General features: G+C 44.4%; 1 protein-coding gene across 1 annotated transcript; it reads left to right on the plus strand.

Moving 5' to 3' along the window:
* Nucleotides 1-167: 167 nt before the first annotated feature.
* On the plus strand, nucleotides 168-25,163 carry rpp40 (ribonuclease P/MRP 40 subunit). Its single transcript, XM_080215256.1, has 8 exons — nucleotides 168-359; nucleotides 2,692-2,836; nucleotides 2,924-2,992; nucleotides 4,134-4,229; nucleotides 10,316-10,441; nucleotides 16,870-17,068; nucleotides 21,357-21,491; nucleotides 24,229-25,163. Exons 1-8 carry the CDS (start codon nucleotides 243-245, stop codon nucleotides 24,425-24,427), a joined length of 1,086 nt encoding a protein of 361 aa, XP_080071382.1. The 5' UTR covers nucleotides 168-242; the 3' UTR covers nucleotides 24,428-25,163.
* Nucleotides 25,164-25,494: the final 331 nt, after the last annotated feature.

Here is a 25,494-nt window from a genome sequence, read left to right on the forward strand (position 1 = left end):
TCTGAGGTACAAAAACAGGTACTTGCTTTAGGTTGGTGTTGAATTGAGCAATCCATTTAACCGCCTTTGGGTTTGACTGACGCACCCCATTGCGCCCTGGCCTCCGGCCACCAGAGGGTGCAGTCGAACCTGAGTCATCAGCTCGTGAATGCGTCTTCAAAAAGGAAACGTCCTGTTGAAGGCGTGAGCTCGCGGCGAGAGTAACTGTCATACAGCGCTCGCGGCGAAGGCGGGTGGGGAGGATGTTCCAGAATCTGGACAAATGCGCGCGGCACCTGGTGGTCAGTGAAAAATCCAACCTGAAGAACAACAAATCCAGGCACCGCAAACACGTGCAGGCTCATCACTATAATTACCAGGTGGGTGATTGACGGCCGGGGGCGGAGACTCTGGGTGATTGACAGGGGAGACTGGGTGATTGACAAGGGGCGGAGAGTAGGTAGGTGATTGACAGGAAGCGGGGACTCGGTGGGTGATTGATAGGGATTGGTAACGCTATAGCAGCCAGATGGGTGACTGGAAGGGGGCGGAGACTATGGGTGGCTGGAAGGGGGCGGAGACTACTATAACTACCAGGTGGGTGATTGACAGATGGGGGTCTTTCAAATGCATCATGGCTGATCTGATTGACGTTCTTCGCATCCACTTTCCTGCCCATTCCTCCTAATCTTTGATTCCCTTACTGATCTGTTGCAGCTTTAAATTAGTTCTCTGCCCTCATTGCTCTCTGACAAGGAGTTCCAAAGACACTCAATCCTCTGAGAGGAGAAATTCCTCCTCATCTTAAATTGATGCCCCTTTATTTTGAGACTATACCCCCTGGTCCTAGACTCTCCCATGAGGGGAAACGTTCTCTGAACTTTTATCCTGTCAAGCCCCTTAAGAATTCTCTGTTTCAGTGTTTCTTCTAAATTCTAATGAGTGGCAACCCACCCTTTCCTCAATAAGTCAATCCCTCCATACCAGGGATCATCTTAGTGAACCTTCTCTGAACTGTCTGCAATGAATTTATATCTTTCCTTAAATAAAAGGACCAAAACTGCTGGTTCCTACTCGTATATTCCAACCCCTTGAAATAAGAGCCAACATTCCATTAGCCTCCTTGATTACCTGCTTTCATGTACAAGAACCCCCAATTTTGTGTTGAAGTTTTCTGCAGGTGGGTGATTGACAGAGGGTTGGAGACTTGTCACTAAGTATCAGAGGAGTGATTGACTGGATGGGTAGGGGACAACTCATTATTATAATTACCAGTTGGGTGATCAACAGCGGGGGCAAAGACTTTTCACTTTAACTACCAGGTTGGTGATTGACAGGGAGTTGGAGACTCAACACCATAGCAACCAGTGGGGGTGGGGTTCATTAGAAGAGATGGGGTTTTTAAAGCCTCATCTGACCTGCCAGGTAAATGCTTGGCAGATTGAATATAGAAAAGGTTTGAGCACCTCAGTGTGTTTTAGTCACTAATCAGAATTGCTTCTCTCTAGAGAACAGTAGAAATTTTGAAAGAAATGTTTTGTTTAGATAGATTTAAAACTGATTCCTAATGTCTGTTAAACTGATAGCAGTTCTGACAGTAAGTTGAACTTCTGGTGTTATCTGCAGGTGCTGGTTGAGCTGCTGTATGTTTCCACTAATTTGTGTGAATATTGCTGGCCCTCTTAGTTTATAGTGGCCTTAATATTTTATCTGGAATATTTTATCTACATTTTAATTCACAAACATGTACAAGGATTGAAATCTACAAGACAAAACAGGAAAACAGCATCAAAAATGGGAAACAATCACTTATATAATGCTTTCAACATAATGAAATGACCCAAGAAAGGGGCAGTCAAGGTTAAATTACTTTTTTAAATTATTGTCCCTTTTGTTATTTCAGAGATACTTCCATTGACTTTTAAATTCAGAGTGGATGCATGCAATGTTGTGCTTATACATTTACTCCTATTTTAGAATAAACCAAGAACCAATTAAACAAAATCAAATAAACTGAGGGATGAATTAAAGGGGAAACCCCTTAAAGGGATTTTGCTTAAACAAAAAACAGATCACAAATGAAACTTAAAGCATTTAATCATTCGTGTCTTTACCGCTGTCTAGAAACCATTGTTGGTGAAAGTGAATATTGAATGATAAAGGCCAATAGTGGAAGTCATTTAATTTTACCATAGAATGTTTATATTAGAGTTTCCAAAAAATATCTTGTGCAAAATGAGATTTGGTGCTTCTAATAACACAACTGATGAGTTGCCACTATTGAAGATTTGATTTCACAAGCAGTCATTGGGTGTGTAATGTAGAATTCTCTACCATAGAAAGCTGTTGGGACCAGTTTGTTAAATATGTTCAAGAGGGAGCTCGACATGGCCGTTGCAGCTAAAGGAATTAAGGGGCATGGAGAGAAAACAGGAGTGGGATACTGAAAGTGCATGATCAACCATGATCATATTGAATGGTGATGCAGGCTTGAAGTGCTAAATGGCTTATTCCTGCCCCTATTTTCTATGTTTCTGCAATGATGAACTCACAGTAGATTTTTAAATGTTAATTTTAAAGATTAATGCCATCACCAGGGTGTTTTGATTGATCTTCTAACTTTTGTACTACTTTTAAAAAATCCACACTGAAAGAATTATGAAAATATTTTATTGCCAAATTTATTTTTGCTGTGTAAATGTTTCCCTGCAGGTCTCCATCTTAATACCAGAATGTGGAGTGATACCACCAGGAGTCAGTGCTGTCTGCAAAACTTTAGGAGATTATTATTTGGTGAAACAGTTGCGACTTCATGAATTGCTTGTGCCTGAATTCATCAACAAATTTGTTAGGCAAGGTGAAGAAATTGTCTGTAATTTATGAAATGTATTCATTTTTTTTGCCAGCAATCCATCTCGCTTAATTTAAAAATTGTTTGTTCCAGGCTCTCTTTATGTACTTTCATACAACACCAGAATAGATCAAGACAACTGTATTGCTCTTTTACCTACAGGTAAAATACCTTTGTTCAAAATTAGCATTCAACTTTATCTATTTAAAGTTTACTAGTGTCATAAGTAGGCTGACATTAACACTGCAATGAACGTGCTGTGAAAATCCCCTAGTTGCCACACTCTGGCACCTATTCAGGTACACTGAGGGAGAATTTAGCATAGCCAGTGCACCTAACCAGCATATCTTTCAGACTTTGGGAGGAATCTGGAGCACCCAGAGGAAACCCACACAGACATGGGGAGAACATGCAGACTCTACATAGACAGTGACCCAAACTGGAAATCGAACTCTGGTCCTTGGCGCTGTGAGGCAGCAGTTCTAAGCACTGTGCCACCATATCTATTTATTGCCTTTGTACAATGTTTTTTTTTCAGAATAAATGAGTTAATTCCAACGAGATTAGAAAAAATGTCATGCCAAAATTGTTTCAAACATAATACATACCGGGTTCAGCTACACTTTTGATGAAAAGCAGTGATTTTGCAAATTTACTGTTTGCTATTGTAAAATGGGTGTAAATAGATGTACATAATGTGGAAAACTGACAGAATATAGAATTTACAGCACAGAGAAAGGCCAATTGGTCTATGCCAGTCTTTATTTTCCATGCGAGCCTCCTCGCATCCCAGGTCAAGTAGTTTCAGAATATCCTTCTATTCTTTTCTTCCTCATGTATTTATATTGTTTCCCCTTCAATGCACCAATGCTACTCACCTCAGCTAATCCCTATGGCAGCAAAATCCATATACTTACACTTATTGGGTTTCACTTGAATTTGCTCCAAAATTCCCTGTTGGATCAGTTCGTGATTGTCTCATATTTAGACCCCTTTAGGCGAGTTCTGGGAACCATTTCATCAGAGGTTATCTTTAACTTTTCTCTGGTACCCAAGACAGCCAGCTTTTCTCTGCAGACCCATAGTAATGCACAGCTGCAGGACTTGTTACAAAATACTTACATTTCCACACATTTTTAATACAGTAAGGTTTTCATTTATTGAAAAAAGTGTTTATTTTATTACCTGAAACCTCAAGTATACGCTACAAATGTAGAAACATGTGGGATAGTGGTTGGCATAATAGTTGTGAATGCAGTCTTCACTGAAGGAATTCCTTATTTATGATTATTGGGTTTCATAGGGAAACTAGTTTTATCAGTGGACAAGGATACATATGAGGAGCTCGGCTTAGAAGGACAGCCATCTACGTATTCACACAAGACAGCAGTGAGATACAGTAAGTGCAAAGTATTAAAGTCTTGGAAGAATGTCTTGCAGTACTGAGTGAATGCATCTTGCCAGGTGTCTTCTCACACATCCTTATAGAAAAGAATCAGAATCCCTACAGTGCTGAAGGAGGCTATTTGACCCATGAAGTCTGCATTGATCCTTCGACAGAGCTTCTTACTCAGAGCCCACCATTCCACCACCATATCTTTGGAATGTGGTTGGAAACCAGAGTGCCCTTGGAAACCCATGCAGACATGGGAAGAACGTGCAAACTCCAGACAGGGCTGGAATGGAACCTGGATCCCTGGCACTGTGAGGCAGCAGTGCTAACTGCTGTTCCACCCCTAACCTGTTGCAATGTGTTCTAATTTGCTTTGACTTCCTTAATAATGTAGTAAATATGAATGCGTGCTGACTCAAAGGTATAAAAGGAATTTAAATGGTGTGGTCTTTGACTCCAAGATGGAAAATAGTTTGTCACAATGTTTTCAGGAAGCGGTGCTGCAAGCTGTGACATTCTGCTGTAATAATTGACAAATACATGGTAATGACATTGTAGGAAGACCACTCTGGGACGTGGCTTTGAGTCCAGTCTTTGAGCTCCTCCTTCTGCCAGTAGTGAAGGTCCTAGGTGAAATGGATTTCTGACAGCCCAGCTTGCAGTGTGAACGAGCTATCTAATACGCTCATTAGTTGTAAATAACGGGTGTGAGGAAAAATAACACAGTGGTACACTAGAGGGTGCCCTTCCCACTTCTGAGTCTGAGTCTGTGACATGTCATCAAGGAAAAGCATAAACATTTACCAGATGGTGAAAATATGCAACCCTGAATCAGTCGGTTTCTATCTCTTATCAAATTGCTCTTTATCCCCTATATTTGTAACTGGCAACATAAGAACATAAGAAATAGGAGCAGGAGTAGGCCATCTAGCCCTTCGAGCCTGCCCCGCCATTCAATAAGATCATGGCTGATCTGTCGTGGCTCAGTTCCACATTCCCGCCCTCTCCTCATAACCCTTAATCCCCTCTCTTAGCAAAAACCCATCAACCCGCGCCTTAAAAATATTTAGCGAGGCAGCCTCCACCACTTCAACGGGCAGAGAATTCCAGACATTCACCACCCTTTGAGTGAAGAAGTTCCTCCTCAACTCCGTTCTAAACCGCCCCCCCTTTATCTTGAGGCTGTGCCCCCTAGTCCTACTGTCTTTTTTGAGCGGGAAGAGTCTCTCCACCTTTATCCTATCCATCCCATTCATCATCTTATACGTCTCAATGAGATCTCCCCTCATTCTTCTAAACTCTAACGAGTACAAGCCCAGTTTATTCAGCCTCTCCTCATAGCTCAACCCCCTCAACTCCGGTATCAGCCTAGTAAACCTCCTCTGCACTCCCTCCAAGGCCAAAATATCTTTGCGCAGGTGCGGCGCCCAAAACTGCAGACAGTACTCCAGCTGCGGCCTCACCAATGCCCTATACAGCTGCAGCAAGACCTCCCTACTTTTATATTCAATCCCCCTCGCTATGAAGGCCAGCATCCCATTCGCCTTCCTGACCACCTGCTGCACCTGCAGGCTGGGTTTTTGCGACTCATGCACAAGGACCCCGAGGTCCCTCTGCACCGTCGCCTGCTGCAGTTTTTCGCCCCGTAAGTAATAGTCCTTCCTACCATTATTCCTACCAAAGTGGACCACCTCACACTTGCCAACATTAAATTCCATTTGCCATTTCCTGGCCCATTCGCCCAGCTATCTAGATCCTTCTGCAGACTCTCCACACCCTCCGCACAATTTGCCGTTCCCCCAATCTTGGTGTCATCAGCAAATTTCGACACCCTACACTCGGTTCCCTCCTCCAGATCATCTATATAAATGGTAAAAAGCTGAGGCCCCAGCACCGACCCCTGGGGCACTCCACTAGTCACCATCCGCCAATCCGAATAGCACCCGTTGACCCCCACTCTCTGCCTCCTATTTGACAACCAATCCTCTATCCACGCTAACACCCTACCCCCAACTCCATGTCCCTCGACCTTCTGCAATAACCTCTTGTGAGGTACTTTGTCAGACGCCTTCTGAAAATCCAGAAAGACCACATCCACCGGCTCTCCTCTATCCACCGCCCTAGACACATCCTCATAGAACTCCAGTAAATTTGTCAGACACGACTTCCCTTTAATGAAACCGTGTTGCGTCTGCTCTATCAAGCAATTCCCTTCAAGATGCCTCGCAATTTCCTCCTTAATGACGGATTCTAACATTTTACCTACCACAGACGTTAAACTAACCGGCCTATAATTCCCCGCCTTTTGCCTGGCACCCTTCTTAAACAACGGCGTAACATTAGCCGTTTTCCAATCTTCCGGCACTTCCCCGGAATCCAGCGACGTCTGGAAAATAACCACCAAGGCATCCACTATCACCTCCGCCATTTCTTTCAGCACCCTCGGATGCAATCGATCCGGTCCTGGGGACTTGTCCACAATCAGCCCCTCCAGTCTGTCGAGCACCACCTCTCTAGTAACAGTAATGTCATTAAGACCCTCCAGTCCTACCACCTTTCCATCGCTAACACCCGGCAAATTATTCACGTCCTCCTCCGTGAAGACAGACACAAAAAAGTTATTCAATACCTGAGCCATATCCCCATCCCCTACCACTAGGTCCCCTTTCTCATCCTCTAAAGGACCAACGTTCACCCTAGCCAGCCTCTTCCTTTTTATATATTTATAAAAACTCTTGCTATCCTTTTTTATATTAAGCGCTAGCCCAGCTTCATAGTTTCTCCTACCCTTCTTTATCAACTTCTTTGTCAATCTTTGTTGACATTTAAACCTCTCCCAATCTTCTTCTCGCCCACTACTCTTAGCTACTCTAAATTCCTCTGCTTTTAATTTGACACTTTCCTTCACCTCCTTCATTATCCACGGCTTATTACCTCTCCTCCTACGGTCCTTTTTGACCATCGGAATAAATTTCCACTGAGCACCAAGAAAGATCTCCTTAAAGATCCTCCACTGCTCCTCAGCAGACCCTCCCTCCAACGCGCTCCCCCAGTCCACATTCGCCAATTCTTCTCTCATCCTACCGTACTCCCCTCTATTCAAACAAAGGACGCGTGTCCGGGAACCCACTTTCTCCTCCTCCATCTGCACCAGAAATTCCACCATACAATGATCACTCTCCCCAAGAGGATCCTTCACCGCAAGGTCCCTAATTCTACCTGCCTCATTACATAGCACCAGATCCAAGATAGCTCGCTCCCTCGTCGGCTCCAACACACACTGTTCCAGGAAACTATCCCGGCAGTTCAGACCCCAAAGCTGTTCACTATTTAATTGCTGATTATTAATAACTTGGCTGTGATGGCAATGGAGGTAATATTTGCCTTTAGAAGAGGCAGCCAGGGTCCCAGTTCTGAGTAGTGTGTGCATGAAAGTCTGATTTAGGCAAGTTCAGAGGTCATAGTATTTGATTTGATGTATTATTGTCACAAGTATCAACATACAGTGAAAAGTATTGTTTCTTGTGTGCTATACAGTTAAAACATACTGATGATAGAAAAGGGAAATGAGAGGGTGCAAAATGTATGTTATCGTCATAGCTAAGGTGTAGACAAAGATCAACTTAATGCACGGTAAGTCCATTCAAAAGTCTGATGCCAGCAGAGAAGAAGCTGTTCTTGAGTCGGTTGGTACTTGACCTCAGACTTTTGTATCCTTTTCCCGAAGGAAGAAGGTGGAAGAGAGAATGTGTGGGGTCTTTAATTATACTGGCTGTTTTGCCGAGGCAGTGGGAAGTGTAGACCAAGTCATCGTATGGGAGACTGGTTTGCATGATGGATTGGACTACATTCACAACCTTTTGTAGTTCCTTGCAGTCTTGGGCAGAGCACGAACCATGCCAAGCTGTGATACAACCAGAAAGGATACTTTCTATGGTGCATCTGTAAAAGTTGATCAGAGTCTTAGCTGACATGCCAATTTCCTTAGTCTTTTGAGAAAGTGGAGGCATTGATGGGCTTTCTTAACTATACTGTCAGCTTTGGGAGACCAGGACAGATCTAGACACGTAAAAATGTGAAGCTCCCGACTCTTTCTACTCTGTCCCTGTTGATGTAGACAGGGGCATGTTCTCCTCTTATGCTTCCTGAAATCTGTGACAATCTCCTTTGTTTTGTTGACATTGAGGGAGAGATTATTGTTGCTGCATCACAGGTGTATAAGGTGTTTATCTCATTGCCTCCACCAATTCATATTGTCGGATAGCTTGGAGATAGTTGCTGCCTGAACTCCCACATAAAGACCGGCCATGTTGGTTTGGTATTGGGAGGCTGTTAAGCCACGGTTTCCGTGAGTGCACATTCAAATAGAGACAATTCTCTGCAAACAATCTGCTGGCACCATCACCCAGGTAGCCATTTTTACACCCACGTGCCTAACCAAAGACCATTGCCAGGATGTTTGACCATGCTTGGTTGGCACCATGGGTAAATTTCAATTCTTCTCTCATCTGTCCATTTCTGCTTGCTGCATTTGCTGTTTAATGATCAGGAATGGAAACCCTAGGTGCTTTCTTACTTCCGCTCCCCCCAACTCAAATTACCTTTGCAAATTCAGAGTTGAAATTGACTTGCTTGTTGATATGTCTAACTGCTGCACCAGTAACCAAGAATCATAGAACGCTTTTCTTGATACTTCATGGGATCATTCTGTGTAGTTTCTTCCAAAATGATTTTTTAACTGATGGAATGATCATTGATTATCCCCTGGTGCATGAATAAATTGGGTAGTCCACAGGGGAAAAAAAGTGTTTTTTTTTGTGTATGTCTGCTTTTGAGGTTTGTCAGTTTGTGGGGTATGGGAGCGCAGCTAATAGTCCTGAGGAGAAATGACCTGGAAACAGGGGTACCAATCCCATCATGGTTTAAATTCAGTTAATAAATAAATCTGAAATAAAAAGTTCGCATTAGTAATGGTAGCAGTATAACTATCAAGCTATCTGCTACCTTCTGCACGTAATTTGCACAGTTTATCAATTTCATGATTTCTCCCAGCTGGGTCAACTTCCATATTCCATTGATTTGGACAGAACAATGTCAATGTGACACTCCAGAGCACAACCCCGATGGAGCCGATGGCCTAGTGGTATTAAATGCAGCTGTTAATCCAGCTGATGTTCTGGGAACTTAGGTTCAAATCCCACCACAGGCAGATGGTGGAATTTAAATTGCATATAAAAAATTTGAAATTAAGCATCTAATGATGACCATGAAACCTTTGTCGATTGTCAGAAAAACACACCTGGTTCACTAATGTTCTTAAGGGAAAGAAATCTACTGGCCTGGCCTACATGTGACTCCAGAACCACAGCAATGCAGTTGACTCTCAACTGCCCTCCAAGGGTAACTAGGGATGAGTAATAAATGCTGGCCAGCCAGCGATGCCCATATCCCGTGAATGAATTTAAAAAAAAAGTTGTTCAGACGCTTCATATTAGAATTAAGCCCAATTACCTGGGGAGACCTGGCATATAATGAAGTGGGTTGTGTTCAGCCATAACATCAAAACTCCATGAACTGTATAAAAATCTGCTGACTGTACTACATCCTTGAAACACTCTTTGGGAAATTCAAATTGTCAGCAGTTCAGTCAAAGTGCTTTTCAGTCAATCAGACAGATAATTACATGTACCATTTTTGTAGCATGGTCCATGTTCCTTGAATGAAACGTGGAAAAAGTTAGCCCCAACAAACCTCTGGAAATCCAGGTGAGTTCACTGGTTGATGGAAGACCAATGGAGAGAGATCTGAAATCATTTAGCTCACAGATCAAGCCAGCGTTGTAGAAATGCTGCAACAGGTTTTCAGTGTGACTAAGAAATTTCAGATGTGGAAGTAATAAAGTTAATTGCCATTGTTGAAAGGAAGCAAAATATCTCATTATTTAACATCCATCTCAAACCGACTGCTTTTTACAGGAAAAGCGGCAATAAATCAAAGTTTGGTTTGTAACCTGTCTTTCTATATTCCATATAATGTAGATCACCCTCAAATCAGTTTAGTTTGTGTTTCATGATTTTGTGATGTGTTTTCAGATGTTACTGTCCAGTTGCGTGATGCTACATTTGTTCCTGGTGAAAAAAGATATAACCGAGTACTGTGGGCATTGAAGGAGAAAAAGCCTTTAACCTTTGACCTTTTGATGACCTGGCATCCCTCAGGTAAGAGCTTATGAAAAGGCAATTAAGACAAAACTATTGAAATTTTCCCTCCTAACCCTTAAAGATGCAATCTGGCTATAATTAGAGAAGGTTAAAGAAAGCCGTACAGTGTTGGTCTGAGGAATCGGATGATTGCCTATGGGACGACTTCGAGTCAGTAGACTGGTCAGTATTTAAAAACTCAGTGACCAACCTGAAAGAGTACACTACTACAGGAACTGACTTAATTAGTAAATGTGTAGAATGCTGTGCCAAAGAAGCAAATCCTTGTGTTTCCCAACCAGAAACCTTTGAACAGGGATATCCACTGCTTGCTGGTCCAGATCTGAGGCATTCAAATCAGGCGACCCTGACCTACACAAGAAATCCTGATATGATCTGCAGAGATCCATCAAAGATGTCAAAAAACAGTACTGGAACAAGCTAGAATCTGAAGGCTAGCCACACAGACTCCCACTGATTATGGCAAGGTCTGCAAGACATAACAGGCTACAAAATGAAGGCATGTAAAATCGCTGGCACCAATACACCCCTCCCCGATGAGGTCAGTGCATTCTTTGCCCATTTTGAGCAAAAGCATGCCCTCCACCCCAGAAGCCTCGCCTGAACCTGTATCCGAGGTTACAATTGCAGACATCAGAGCAGTCTTCTCAAAAGTCAACCCGTGGAAAATGAACGGCCCAGATGGGGTACCCGAATGAGCACTCAGATCCAGCACAGACCAGCTGACAGGGTATTTTTGGACATCTTTAACATCTCTTTACACCACTCTGAGGACCTTATCTGCTTCAAGAAGACGACCATCATCCCAGTACCAAAGAAAAGCCAGGCAGCCTTAATGACTATTATCCGGTAGCTCTGACATCCATCATTATGAAGTGCTTTGAAAGGTTATTCATAACGCAAATCAATTCCAGCCTCCCAGATTGCCTGGATCCACTACATTTTGCCTATCTCTGCAGCAGGTCCACAGCAGATGCCAGCTCCCTCGCCCTTCATTCAACCCTGGGACACCTATGTCAGACTCCTATGTAATGACTATAGTTCAGCCTTTAACACCACTATTCCTATGAAATTCATCTCCAAACCCAATGGCCTTTGGGCTTGGCTTCTCTCTCTCTGCGACTGGATCCTAGACTTCCGAACGTACAGTAAGAAAGGCAACAACACCTTCTCCACAATTATCCTCAACACTGGTGCCCCACAAGGCTGTGTCCTCAGCCCCTTACTGTACTCCTTACACACCTATGACCGTGTGGCCAAATTACCCTCCAACTCAATTTTTAAGTTTGCTGATGACACCACCACAGTAGGTTGGATCTCAAACAATGATGAGACAGAGCAGAGGAAAGTGATAGAGAATCTGGTGAACTGATGCGACCATGCTATAGTTAAGAAAGCCCACCAACACCTCTACTTTCTCAGGAGGCTAAGGAAATTTGGCCTGTCCATTATGACTCTCATCAACTTTTACAGATGCATTCTTACTGGTTGTATCACAGCTTGGTATGACTCCTGTTCTGTCCAAGACCTCAAAAAGCTACAAAGGGTTGTAAATGAAGCCCAGTACGTTACGCAAATCAGCCTCTCATCATTGACTCTGTCTACACTTCCCACTGCCTCAGAAAAGCAGCCAGCATAATCAAGGACCCCATGTAACCGGGACATACTCTCTTCCACTTTCTTCCTTCTTTGGCAATAAGATACAAAAGTCTGAGGATATGTACCACTTGACTCAAGAACAGCTGCTTCCCTGCTGCCATCATATTTTGAATGGATCTAGCTCGTATTAAATTGATCTTTCTCTAGCTTGGCATGGCCACAGATCTGAAAATGTGCTTGAAAGGTGAAGTTGAGTGTATGCAGAGAGCCAGGGAAAAATAGAACTTCAGAACACGAGATTGAAACCCTGGAGGTGAATCCTGGTTGAAGCTGTTTGAGTGAGAGCAACATGAGGCAGAGAATTCCCAGGCAAGTTTTGAATGCAGAGTTTGGAAGCCCAAAAAGAAGTTCTGGCCTATCATGTGAGGTTTCACTCTAGGATCTGATTTGTCTGATATTGGCATCAGCTGAGATCATAATAGAGACACACATGCACGCACACGCACACCTGATTGGATGAGCGGCTCTACAGCATCTTTCAGATCCAAATCTGCCATTCTTCCTTTTCACAGAGAGGCATAAAGAACAAAGAACAACACAGCACGGGAAACAGGCCCTTCGGCCCAACGAGCCCGCGCCGCCGTCCTACTATCTCAGTGACCTATTCATGATTTTAGTCTACGCCTAACGTGCGAGGATCAGGGAGGTCCAATTTAGGGACAATTTTAGTACCCAATCAATCAGCCTAAAAGCACATCTTTGGGGGATGTGGGAGGAAACCGGAGCACCCGGAGGAAACCCACGCAACCACGGGGAGAACGTGCAAACTCCCACAGACACAGGCCCAAATCCATGTGTCCGCACAGCAACAGAGATAGTCTCTGAGCTGTCATGTTGCCCTCGAGATGGTCCAGTTTAAGCACACTAACGACATGAAGCAATAGGCAACTCCCGAAGCAACATCCAAGAGCAGCCCACTACAACCTGCCGCCTGCATGCCCCTTGCTGGACTTAAATGCCTGTGGAGACAAAAAAATTCATTATTAAACAGGCAAAGACTAACATTCCTGAGGCAAAACGTATTCCCAAGCCTACAATGTTCAGTAAGGCCTACTATATCCCCCTATATGTAGCCCACTCATATGGCTGTCTAAGTGACTCTTAAACAACCCTAGCGTGCCTGCTTCCACCACCTTACTCGGCAGTGCATTCCACACCCCCACTACCCTTTGCGTGAAAAACTGCCCTCTAATATTTGTCTTATACCTAGCCCCCCTCACCCTAAGCCCGTGACCCCTCGTTCTATCCATTTCTTGTAGCGGAAAAAGCTTACCACCATTTACTCTATCTATCCCCTTCATAATCTTATAAACCTCTATTAGATCCCCCCTCAGCCGACGTCTCTCAAGGGAAAACAGCCCAAGTTCATCCAATCTTTCCTCGTAAGACAGCCCTTCCATACCAGGCAACATCCTGGTAAATCTCCTCTGCACTCTCTCCAGGATCTCTACATCCTTCCGGTAGTACGGCGACCAGAACTGGACGCAGTACTCCAAGTGAGGCCTAACCAACGTTCTATACAACTGCAACATCAGACTCCTACTCTTATATTCTATACCTCTTCCTATGAAGGCTAACATACCATACGCTTTCCTCATCACATTCTGCACCTGTACCGACACCTTCAGGGACTTATGCACTTGCACCCCCAGGTCTCTCTGCGTATCTATACTCCGGATAGTTCTACCTTTTATCGTATAACTCCCCTCCACATTATTCCGGCCAAAGTGCATCACCTCGCATTTCTCCGGATTAAATTCCATTTGCCATCTATCTGCCCAATCTACCAGCCTGTCTATGTCCTGTTGCATTGCCAGGCACTGCTCCTCAGTACCCGCCAATCCAACCATCTTGGTGTCATCAGCAAATTTGCTGATCACACCACCTACCCCCTCTTCCAAGTCATTAATATATACCACAAATAGAAGAGGTCCAAGTACCGAGCCCTGCGGCACACCACTGGTGACAGGCCTCCAATTGGAAAAGGAGCCTTCCACTACTACTCGCTGTCTCCTCCTCCCAAGCCAGTTCTCCACCCATCTACATACCTGGCCTTGTATCCCATGAGCCTTCACCTTTTCTATCAGCCTACCATGAGGGACCTTGTCAAACGCCTTACTGAAATCCATATAGACAACATCAACGGCTTGTCCTTCGTCAACCGTTTTTGTCACCTCTTCAAAAAATTCCACTAGATTCGTAAGGCATGACCTCCCTGTAACGAAGCCATGCTGCGTATCCCTGATCAGATTGCAGCGCTCCAGATGTTCATACATCCTATCCTTGAGGATCCTCTCCATTAGCTTGCCTATAACTGAAGTCAAGCTCACCGGCCTATAATTCCCTGGGTTATCCCTCTGACCCTTCTTAAACAACGGTACTACATTTGCAATGCGCCAATCCTCTGGGACCTCACCTGTGTCCAAAGAAGAGACAAAGATTTGCGTCAGAGGCCCAGCAATTTCATCCCTCACCTCCCTTAACAGCCTGGGATAGATGCCATCAGGCCCTGGAGATTTATCCGTCTTTATACTGTCTAAGAGTCCCAACACTTCTTCCCTCGTGATGACTATATCCCTCAACGGATCCTCAAACTCCTCAAGCACAGCACCAGACATCAGGCCCCTCTCCTGCGTGAATACCGACGCAAAGTATTCATTCAGGATCTCCCCCATTCCCCCAGGCTCCAAGCATAGTTCCCCTCCTCTGTCCCTGAGAGGGCCAATCTTCCCTCTAACCATCCTTTTATTTCTAACATAGGAGTAAAATGCCTTAGGATTTTCTTTAATCCTACCCGCCAAAGCCATTTCATGGCCCCTTTTTGCCTTTCTGATGCCCCTTTTAAGTTCTCTCCTACATTCTCTGTATTCTTCTAACGCTATCTCTGTCCTCAAATGCCTAGATCTAATGTACGCCTCCCTCTTCCTCCTGACCAGGTCCTCAATATCCCTAGTTACCCACGGCTCTCTAATCCTACCCTTCCCATCCTTCCTCTTGACCGGCACGTGCCTTTCCTGCAAAGATTTTAGTTTTCCCTTGAGAGACTCCCACATACCCAGCGTCGACCTGCCATCAAGCAGCATGGTGGGTTGAATTCTGGCTTGCCCATTGGACAAGCCTACACTTAATAGAATTATAACAAAAACATGCTAAACAAGAATCACTTTCTTGTAAGAAACTTTGAAATAAGATGTGTTACCTTCTTGACCTGTAATTTTTACATATGAAATTTACTGGCTGCTTTGAACGTCACTGGACAAAAAATCCTCTTATCAACTGTTTCAACTTATCCCTTGACCCTTTTGCTGCTTCCCTCACTGGCCCTCCTGCTCGCTGTTTCTCACTACCCCTCCCTCTCACATGCTGCTTCCCTCTGTCGCACCTGTTCTATGATCAAGAGAGAGAGGGAGCAAGTGAGAGGCTGCTAATGGAAGGGAAGATGCAGGAGGGTCAGAGGAAAGTGGCTATTGGAAGAGTCAGGGCATGAGACAGTGAGCAATAGGGTTGGAGAGAGGCAGCGAGCAGGTGGGTGGAGGAGGTAGGTGGTATATGGGAGGGTAAGGGAGGGAGGGTCCAGGGGGACGACAGTGAGTCGAAGTGGCAGGGAGCAGGACATTGGGAAGGGAGGTGGACAGTCATGGAATGAGGCATTGCATAGGAGAGTCAGGAAGTGCGCTGAATGGGAGGTTCTGGGACCAAGGTGGCGAGTGAGAGGTTCAGGGATGGAGGTGGCAAGTGGTGAGATGGTGGGAAGCAGTGAGTAGGAAGCGTACAGGCAGCAAGGTCAATGGATTGGGCAGGAGACAATGATAGAGGGTCTGTAAGCTTTAAGTTAGAGGGAAGGGAGCGAGGGCTGGGGAGGGAAGGGGGCGAGCGGAAGGGCCTGGGAGGGGAGGGAAGGGGGCGAGCGGAAGGGCCTGGGAGGGGAGGGGAGGGGAGGGAAGGGGGCGAGCGGGAGGGCCTGGGAGGGGAGGGGAGGGGAGGGAAGGGGGCGAGCGGGAGGGCCTGGGAGGGGAGGGGAGGGGAGGGGAGGGAAGGGGGCGAGCGGGAGGGCCTGGGAGGGGAGGGGAGGGGAGGGAAGGGGGCGAGCGGGAGGGCCTGGGAGGGGAGGGAAGGGGGCGAGTGGGAGGGCCTGGGAGGGGAGGGAAGGGAAGCGGGAGGGCCTGGAAGGGGAGGGGAGGGAAGGGGGCGAGTGGGAGGGCCTGGGAGGGGAGGGGAGGGAAGGGGGCGAGCGGGAGGGCCTGGGAGGGGAGGGAAGGGGGCGAGCGGGAGGGCCTGGGAGGGGAGGGGAGGGAAGGGGGCGAGCGGGAGGGCCTGGGAGGGGAGGGAAGGGGGCGAGCGGGAGGGCCTGGGAGGGGAGGGGAGGGGAGGGGAGGGAAGGGGGCGAGCAGGAGGGCCTGGGAGGGGAGGGAAGGGGAGGGGGCGGGCGGGAGGGGAGGGAAGGGGAGGGGGCGAGCGGGAGGGCCTGGGAGGGGAGGGGAGGGAAGGGGGCGAGCGGGCGGGCGGGAGGGCCTGGGAGGGGAGGGGGCAAGCAAAAGGGTCGGGGAGGGAAGTATCAATAATGAGGATGGAAAAGGGAAATAACAGGTTATTTTTAAGAATTGAGACGGAACTGAGCATGCTCAGTGACTATGCCAAAATGAAAATGGTGGCAACACTATTGTTAGGGGACATGTGTCCCTGATTTGCCAATTTAGAACACACTTTAAATGGAAAGTATCTGTAATTTTAATTCCTGTGCTTCTGTTCCTAAATATCAAACCTAGGAGGAGAAGAAGCCTCTTTGGCATCGTATTTCATGGACTATGAATGCAAACTTTACCAGCCTACACTATCAACCAGAGTAATAAGGAACCTTGACTGTCCTGTCTTGCTGAGTAAGGAGTTGAAAGGGAAGGACAGTGAATCCTGCAGCTCTCAGGAATTCCTTGAATGGCTTGGTGCAGTCTTCAGTAACATTAATTGGTGAGTTTAAATGACCAGAGCTGTGGGACTGATGGGAAAGGTGTATCAAAGAGACAGCACTGCCAAAATGGGCTGAATGGCTTATGCTGCATCTTCCATGGCTCTTTGTACCATTTCCCTTCACTTCCTCTTGCCCTTTCAAAAATGAAACCCTCTGTTAGGCAATATTCCATTATAGGGGATGTGCTGAATTTACTATTCAATCTTAGGGCCCTTTTCCTGAACGACTCCGATGGTTGACTATGTAGTCGCATCAAAACCTCCACAATGTATGATTTCAGTTACAAGTATAAATCTGTGCAATCTGCAGTACAACATCTGTAACGTGAGTTCTTAAAAGTTTTACGTTGGCCTGACTTAATTCGAGCTCGCGTCTGTTCTTTCACCTACTGAAAATATTGACCTGCTGTTTGCTAAGACACTGGAAACTAAGTAAACAGTTGTACTGCAGTAATGAGTTAGGCCACTGTTTGGTGCTAGGGTATTCTGTGGTTTAGTGCTTGCGTTCAGTGACTGAAATGAGGAATTGCAACAATAAGCTTCTAGATTCTAGCCTAATAATGAAACTAATTGCTGCTACTGTGCTGAAATCTCCCAAATAGGAATAGATCTGACATTACACAGTCTAGCTGCCATCCACAACTATATCAGAGTCCAAGTGACCCTGGAGAGTATGTTCCTGTGACTGGAATGCATCGCTAATTCCCAGGAAAGTTGTTTTAAGTTCCTTTGGGTTTCTTTTACAGTGTTTTACTGAAGCCCTTTAATAGGGGGAAATAATTAACACTCTGAATTGTTGGAAACATTTATATAAAGAGGGTAGACCTGGAATTGTAGGCCTGTAACATCCGAACTCTGGGGTGTCATAATTGTGATGGGGGTTTACCCTAAAAGTGTGCAGGGACCTCCCCACCCCCCGGTAATGGCTGGGAGATTCCAACTGTCTTCCAGTAATGGCTACCCAGAAACGATTAGGAGAATTAAAACTACATGTAATTCCTGGATAAAGATCATGATGACCATCTCCGATCCCCTCGCTCCCGCCATGGGATCTCTCTCACACACACACACACACACACACACACACACACACACACACACACACACACACACACACACACACACACACACACACACACACACGCCATGGGATCTCACACACACACACAGCTCCACCCATAAAAAAGGAGTGTGGCTTCCTTATGTCTGACTCTGCTAACCTTGACACAAGGCCTTGAAAACCTCGCGCTAGACAGTTCTCATAAGAACATAAGAAATAGGAGCAGGAGCAGGCCATCTAGCCCCTCGAGCCTGCCCCGCCATTCAATAAGATCATGGCTGATCTGTTGTGGTTCAGTTCCACTTTCCCGCCCTCTCCCCATAACCCTTAATCCCCTCTCTTATCAAGAACCCATCAACCCGCTTCTTAAAAATATTTAGCGAGGCAGCCTCCACCACTTCAACGGGCAGAGAATTCCAGAGATTCACCACCCTTTGAGTGAAGAAGTTCCTCCTCAACTCCGTTCTAAACCGCCTCCCCCTTTACTTGAGGCTGTGCCCTCTAGTCCTACTGTCCTTTCTGAGCGGGAAGAGCCTCTCCACGTCTATCCTATCCATCCCATTCATCATCTTATACGTCTCAATGAGATCTCCCCTCATTCTTCTAAACTCTAACGAGTACAAACCTAGTTTATTCAGCCTCTCCTCATAGTTCAACCCCCTCAACTCCGGTATCAGCCTAATAAACCTCCTCTGCACTCCCTCCAAGGCCAAAATATCCTTGCGTAAGTGCGGCGACCAAAACTGCACACAGTACTCCAGCTGCGGCCTCACCAATGCCCTGTACAGCTGCAGCAAGACCTCCCTACTTTTATATTCAATCCCCCTTGCTATGAAGGCCAGCATCCCATTTGCCTTCCTGACCACCTGCTGCACCTGTAGGCTGGGTTTTTGTGACTCATGCACAAGGACCCCAAGGTCCCTCTGCACCATTGCATGCTGCAGTTTTTCGCCATGTAAGTAATAGTCCTTCCTACCAAAGTGGACAACCTCACATTTGCCAACATTAGATTCCATTCTCATCTGGCCTGTGTCAGAAAATTTAACAAGAAAGGAGGAGTTCCATTTTAAAAGTAAGAAACCAGGAGCAGAGCAGAGTTTTGTCTCTGATTGCCATTCTGCAGAAGTTATGGGCCAACTTGTTTCTTAGCTACTTTTTTAAAAGCGTAAGCAAATATTCTCTCAGCATATTTGATGCTATACTGCTTTAACTCAGAGTATTTGATGAAAGAACAGCACGGTAGCTGTCACTGCTGCCTCACAGCACCAGGGACCTGGGTTCAGTTCCAGCCTTGGGTCACTGTCTGTGTGGAGTTTGCACATTCTCTCCGTGTCTGCGTGGGTTTCCTCCGGGTGCTCCAGTTTCCTGCCACAGATGCGCAGGTTTGGTTGATTGGCCATGCTAAATTGACCCTAATGTCGCGGGGGTTAGCAGGGTAAATGAGGGTTGTGGGCGGCACAGTAGCATAGTGGTTAGCACTGCTGCTTCACAGCTCCAGAGACCTGGGTTCGATTCCCAACTCGGGTCACTGTCTGTGTGGAGCTTGCACATTCTCCTCGTGTCTGCATAGGTTTCCTCCCACAGTCCAAAGATGTGCGGGTTAGGTTGATTGGCCATGCTAAAACAATTGCCCCTTAGTGTCCTGAGATGCGTGGCTTAGAGGGATTAGTGGGTAAAATATGTAGGGATATGGGAGTAGGGCCTAGGTGGGATTGTGGTCGATGTAGACTCGATGGGCCAAAGAGCCTCTTTCTGCACTGTACAGATTCTGTGATTCTATGAGTAGGGCTTGGGTGGGGTTGTGGTTGGTGCAGACTCAGTGGGCCAAATGGCTTCCTTTGGTACTATAGGGGTTCTATGATTCAATGAAATGATCAAGTTGTATGGGATTTTTGACCTTTTAACCCACACTGTGTGGCTGATCCTCCCTGGTTATTCCTAGTGTCATTGGGTATTACTCAATCACAAAGTATTTTGACTCATTCACTACAGGGCACTTACCGCCTAGGGAAAAAAAATCAGGGCAAAATAACCAATTCCATGGTGCTTAAATGCTTTGCCCAGTCTGCGCCTGCCCTGTTTGGGTTGAGTGCTATCAGCTACCTAGTGCAAGTACATTTTGGGCCATTGCTGGCAAGACAAGGAGCCTGATATGCATTTCATTAAATGGTTGCAGATTCACAACAGATCTGGGAGTGCTAAATTATTGAAATGAGGCTTGAGGCTCAATAACTGACTGCTCAGTTCTGCTGGTTTGGGGCATGCATTGTCTGCAAAGATCAGTTCACCCACTTAGCTTCTTCACTCATATTCTTTCCAGCCTTTCTATCTAACACATAAAGACTAGTTTGAATCAGTTGTTTAAAAGACCCCCATTCTTTGAAGATCAGCCAATTGCACAAAGAATAGGCATTTCTCATCAAGTATTGACCAATATTTCTCATTTTTCATAGATGAGTTGGCTTAAGATGTAGAAATTGTGGTACAAATTGTGCAGTTTTTAAAAAATATCCAGTTTGCTGGTCCCTGCACCAAGTGACACTGGATCACAGCCACCTGACAACATGCAAGAGTAATTTGGCTATGACGCTCCACACTGCCTTGCAGTGAAGCAGGAGAGCTTCGTATTGTGGACATCGGTGCATGAGATGACACTCATTGCTGTTTGGTTCCACACTGCAACAATCTGACACACCAGCTGGGTCATCCTTCTGCAAGTCAGTGGCTGATCTGTACTGTTGCTGGTGGATGCTCAGGCGTTGGGGGTGCAGGTTGTGATGTTTACTTGTTAAGTTGAAGCTTACCCTAAATCCTTAAGATGACTATTAAGGTACTGCCTGGGAAATGGTGGCAAAATGCCCACTCTGAGATGCAAATGTCACAACTTCAGAGTGACAGTTATGTGGAATGGTGGGTGTTATTAAGTTCCCAGCTCTTGTCTTAGGGGTGAGTCAAGACTAGAAAAATGGCAAGAAATTACTGTCTTTTTTTTCTTAAAACTTTTAAAAAGTGATGTGTATGTTCTGCAGGCAAGATTTTTATATTCATTTAGAAATTTACTCTGAATACTGTTAACAGTTTGAGTTCTTTAAGCAATGAAGGAATAAGAAAATTGATATAGTCTTAACAGCTCATTGGTGTTCTTTGTAATGGTCCTGGTGATGAGTAAAAGGCAGCGTTGCACTAAAATCTATTTTAATCAAAGGTTCCATTCTTATTTATCAATAGCAATAATCAAGCAGACAGTTTTCTCTCTACCTACTGCTGCCCTTGGCCCAGCACAGTCCTGGATAAAGCAAGCCTTTATACGATTTCTGGATTTATCATTCCTGAAGGGATAAATTTGATATTGGATCAGCTTCGGTAAGCACCATTGTAAAAGCAGTATTTTGTGCTCAGTAGCTTTGTGGACTAGCAGACTACATAGGGTGGTCTTTAGCTATAATTGCTAAACTCAATCCTCCATTAGTGCTGAGTTCAGTCAGCACTACATTTGGCCTCAGTGTACCTGGACGTGACAGGGTTCAATTCCTATCCCTTTCTATTTTTTACATTCCTTCTGACCATTGGTGCATCCCTAACTTCTTTGCTCTACCATTAGTGACCATAACTTCAGCTGTTTGGGCTGTAGGCTGTGGAATTCCTTCTGATAATCTCTCCTTTTTTTCATTTAAGAATTTCTTTGAAACCTACCTCTCTGACCACTTGTCCTCCTGTTTCCTTCTGCTGACTTGGGATCAATGTTTGAACTGATTACGCTCCTGTGTAAACTCTGGGAAGTTTTTTCTATATTTGAAGGTATAATAAAAATGCAAGTTGTTGTCATGACTCATGTTGGAATCTATTTTATTTAACTTTACAGCATCCCTGTTTAGAGCAGTTTACAAAAGTGGTCTATGTAGTTATCTTTCTAAGACCATTAAATAGTTGCAGGTTTACTCTTTACAGTATAAGAGTAACCATTAGAGATTTTGTTCTGACAATTATTGAAGCATACATCCAATCTTTGTTGGGTTAAACATTCTTAATTCTGTTGATTGGTCTCTTTGCATTTTGAGAAGTAGTCTTAGAATGCTTTTTCTCAGGCTAGTTGTCACAAAGTTTGATTTAGTATCTTGTGTAGTTTTAAAGAGCTTGGATTATTTCCTATTAAAAAGAACCTGCAAATTCTGTGGCCAAATCTCCAATTCAGAGTCATAAAGATTTACAGCATGGAAACAGGCCCTTTAGCCCAATTTGTCCATGCCACCCACATTGGTATAGAGGGATATGAGCCCAATTTGGACCCATGTCCCTCCTATACCCATCTTACCCATGTAACTATTTAAATGCTTTTTAAAAGACAAAATTGTACCCACCTCTACTGCTGCCTCTGTCAGCTTGTTGCAGACACTCACCACCTCTGAGTGAAAAAAATGCCCCTCTGGAGCCTTTTGTATCTCTCTCCTCTCATTTTAAACCTATGCCCTTTAGTTTTAGACTCCCCTGCCTTTGGGAAAACTTGTTGACCATCTATCTACCTTATCTTTGCCATGAAGTTGGCATAGATGTAAATATATTTGATTTTATTTGTTATGGCATTTTCAAAAGCAAAAGATTTGTCCTAATGTTCTTTGTTTTTCTTAACAAAATTGCATAGATTATAAAATGGATGTTTTTGTAAATTAAGAAGTAATTTTAGCTTTCCTTCAGCTCCCTGCATAGAATCCCTACAGAAGGAGGCCGTTCAGCCCATCGAGCCTGCACCAACACCCAATCCCAGCCAGGTCCTATTCCCATAACCCCACATATTTTATCCTGCTAATCCCCTGACAGTAGGGTCAAGTTAGCATGGCCAATCACACTAATCCACACAGCTTTGGACTGTGGGAGGAAACCGGAGCACCTGGGCAAAACCCACACGGACACAGGGTGTCTCATGATAATCTGTAAACTCTTGGCTAAAAAATGTAAGCAAACACACCCGTTAAACTTTAACTGTTGGGATCAATTTAAGGATTAGCAGTGGGAAGACTGACAGAAGAATGGAAAGACAGATTGAGTCCAGTGGCAGGAATACCGTTCAAATCAACTGCCACGTCCTGGTTTGCTAAACTCATCATGCCAAAGAGTTCACTTATCCACTTAATGAGACTTCACAAACTCTGTTTCTACTACTTCTATTTATGCCTGAGCTGCAGCCCAGCTAGAATATTGCATTATAAAATACGTGATCAAGCATGTATTTCAGTACTAGTCACTGAAAACAGTGAGTTTCAAGATATGTGAATGATGGAGCTTTGAGAAAACTCTAATGGTAAATTCCAGTTCAAAGTATTTTAAACTAAATGTTGCTTTCCTGCAAGGTGTGAGGTTACATAGCATATAATTGCAGGAAGCTGAAATTCTGGATTTCCTGAAATACCTAGGGAAGACTATTAGCTATAGTTAAAAGGCAATAGCATAGATACAAAGATTGAAGTATGTAAAGCAATATCTTGATTCCCTAAAGAAACTCAGTTGAGTGACAACGGGAATGATTGGTGGGGAATGAGTGGCGTCTGTAAGTATGACAGATGAACTGTCAAAATTTCACTGTGGGGGGGAAAAAAAGTACAAAAGGCTTTTGACTATTGCATAGGTGCATCTTTTGGCATTTATTTCTTACATTGACTTCAAGCAAATTATGATTTAATATTTAAACCTGAAATTTTTGGAAGTAAATTTACTTGTGCCCTATTTAGATCACTAATTACCCCTGTTCCTTATATAATGTTATTCTCCTTTGGAATTAAATTTTTTATTTAGAAATGTGTTCCATGTATGTGACTCACCTTTTGAATCTGAGTTGAATTTAAATCCTGTTGGGTGGATTTTTAAAAATTTTATCAGGAAGATGTAGTAGCTTTAGTTCCAAAGTCAATTGTTGAATGGCATATGGGCACAGAACTGTTGTCAACTTCATTACTCTTCTGAATCACACGTCTCTAAGATGATTTGTGTTCTAAGTAACCTTATAAATGGTTCAAAATTATAATTTTTCATGGTTCCATTGTATTCACTGCTATAATATGAAACCTGGTATTTATAGCATTTATCACAAACTTTTTATTTTCCCTAGACTCTATTTTGAGGAACCCAAGCTAGCCCAATGGGTTAGTATGACAGTCCACGGCTTTGCAGATAGCCCAGTTTCCTGGGGAGAACGTGAACATGGATACCACAAGGGAGGAGAGAACCTCTACAATTTTGTTCTGTTCCGAAACCAAGATTACTGGCTCCACATGGCTGTGGGGACACATAGTGACTGCCCACCATAATGCTTCTTTATCTAACTTCTGAGGAGTTGAATACTTGCAGCACCTGACATTTGTGAATTAAGAAATTCTTTGCTGTAATTGATTATTGAAGCCTCTTTATATCACATGCAGAGCCACACTCAACTGAACAAAACAGGCCTATTTTAAATTGTTAAGAGAGTTAATTAAAAATATGCAGCATTGTGACTGCTATGCCAAGTTCAAAGCATCTGCTTCATTCATCACTTTTAAGTTTTCTCATTCTTCCCTGTGGCTGCTACATTTTGTGAGCTAGCAGGCATTCGGGCCAGGCATTTGTGAACTTTGGCCACTACCGCTGTCTCTACAGGTATGCTTGAGCTTAGGACACTGTTAATTTAAATAAGCTGCTTTCTCTCACTCTTTTAAGGGTTGACATCTCAGCTGAGCTCCCCTAATTAGGGGATATACAATGTGGCAAATTACAGGACAGAATACCTATTCTTTATGGTTAGGTGCAATATGTGAGCACTTCAACATTCTGTCACAAGTTTCCATACCACTTCCTCAGCATCAACAGCACCTTGCTTTATGTTGTCTTTAATGTAGGACACGTTCTAAAGCATTTCTCATTTGGAAGGGTGAAATAACATTTGGTGAAAGGTATTATAAAGCCAATGGTAAGCTATTCTGTGAGAGATTAATGAGATGCTTGAAGGCAAAGCTGAAAGATGTTTTGAGGTGGCTTTTTTTTGAGTCATGCCTCCCAGCAGCTCTTGTTTGAGGAGGACTTGAAACATCATGCCACAACCAACATGGTTTGTTCAAATAGAACCATCTCGTTTTTGGGGTGTGCTCTAATCTGGCAATTTTTTGTCAGTGGACAATGTGTTACAGGGGATTCCTCATGTAGCAGGTTACATGAACGATATTGTAATCATAGGGAAAACGGAGGAGAAGCAACTCAGCAACTTGGATTAAATGTTAAGAGATTTTCAAAGGCAGGGCTGCATCTGAAACATAGTAATTGCAACTTCCAGGCACAGTGTGTGAAATATTTGCGTCACAAAATCACAGTGCAGAGTCTGTCCTCAAAGTCAGAGCCGTCA

This window comes from Carcharhinus amblyrhynchos, chromosome 2, assembly GCF_965287045.1.
Source record: "Carcharhinus amblyrhynchos chromosome 2, sCarAmb.v2.hapA, whole genome shotgun sequence".
NCBI lineage: Eukaryota > Metazoa > Chordata > Chondrichthyes > Carcharhiniformes > Carcharhinidae > Carcharhinus > Carcharhinus amblyrhynchos.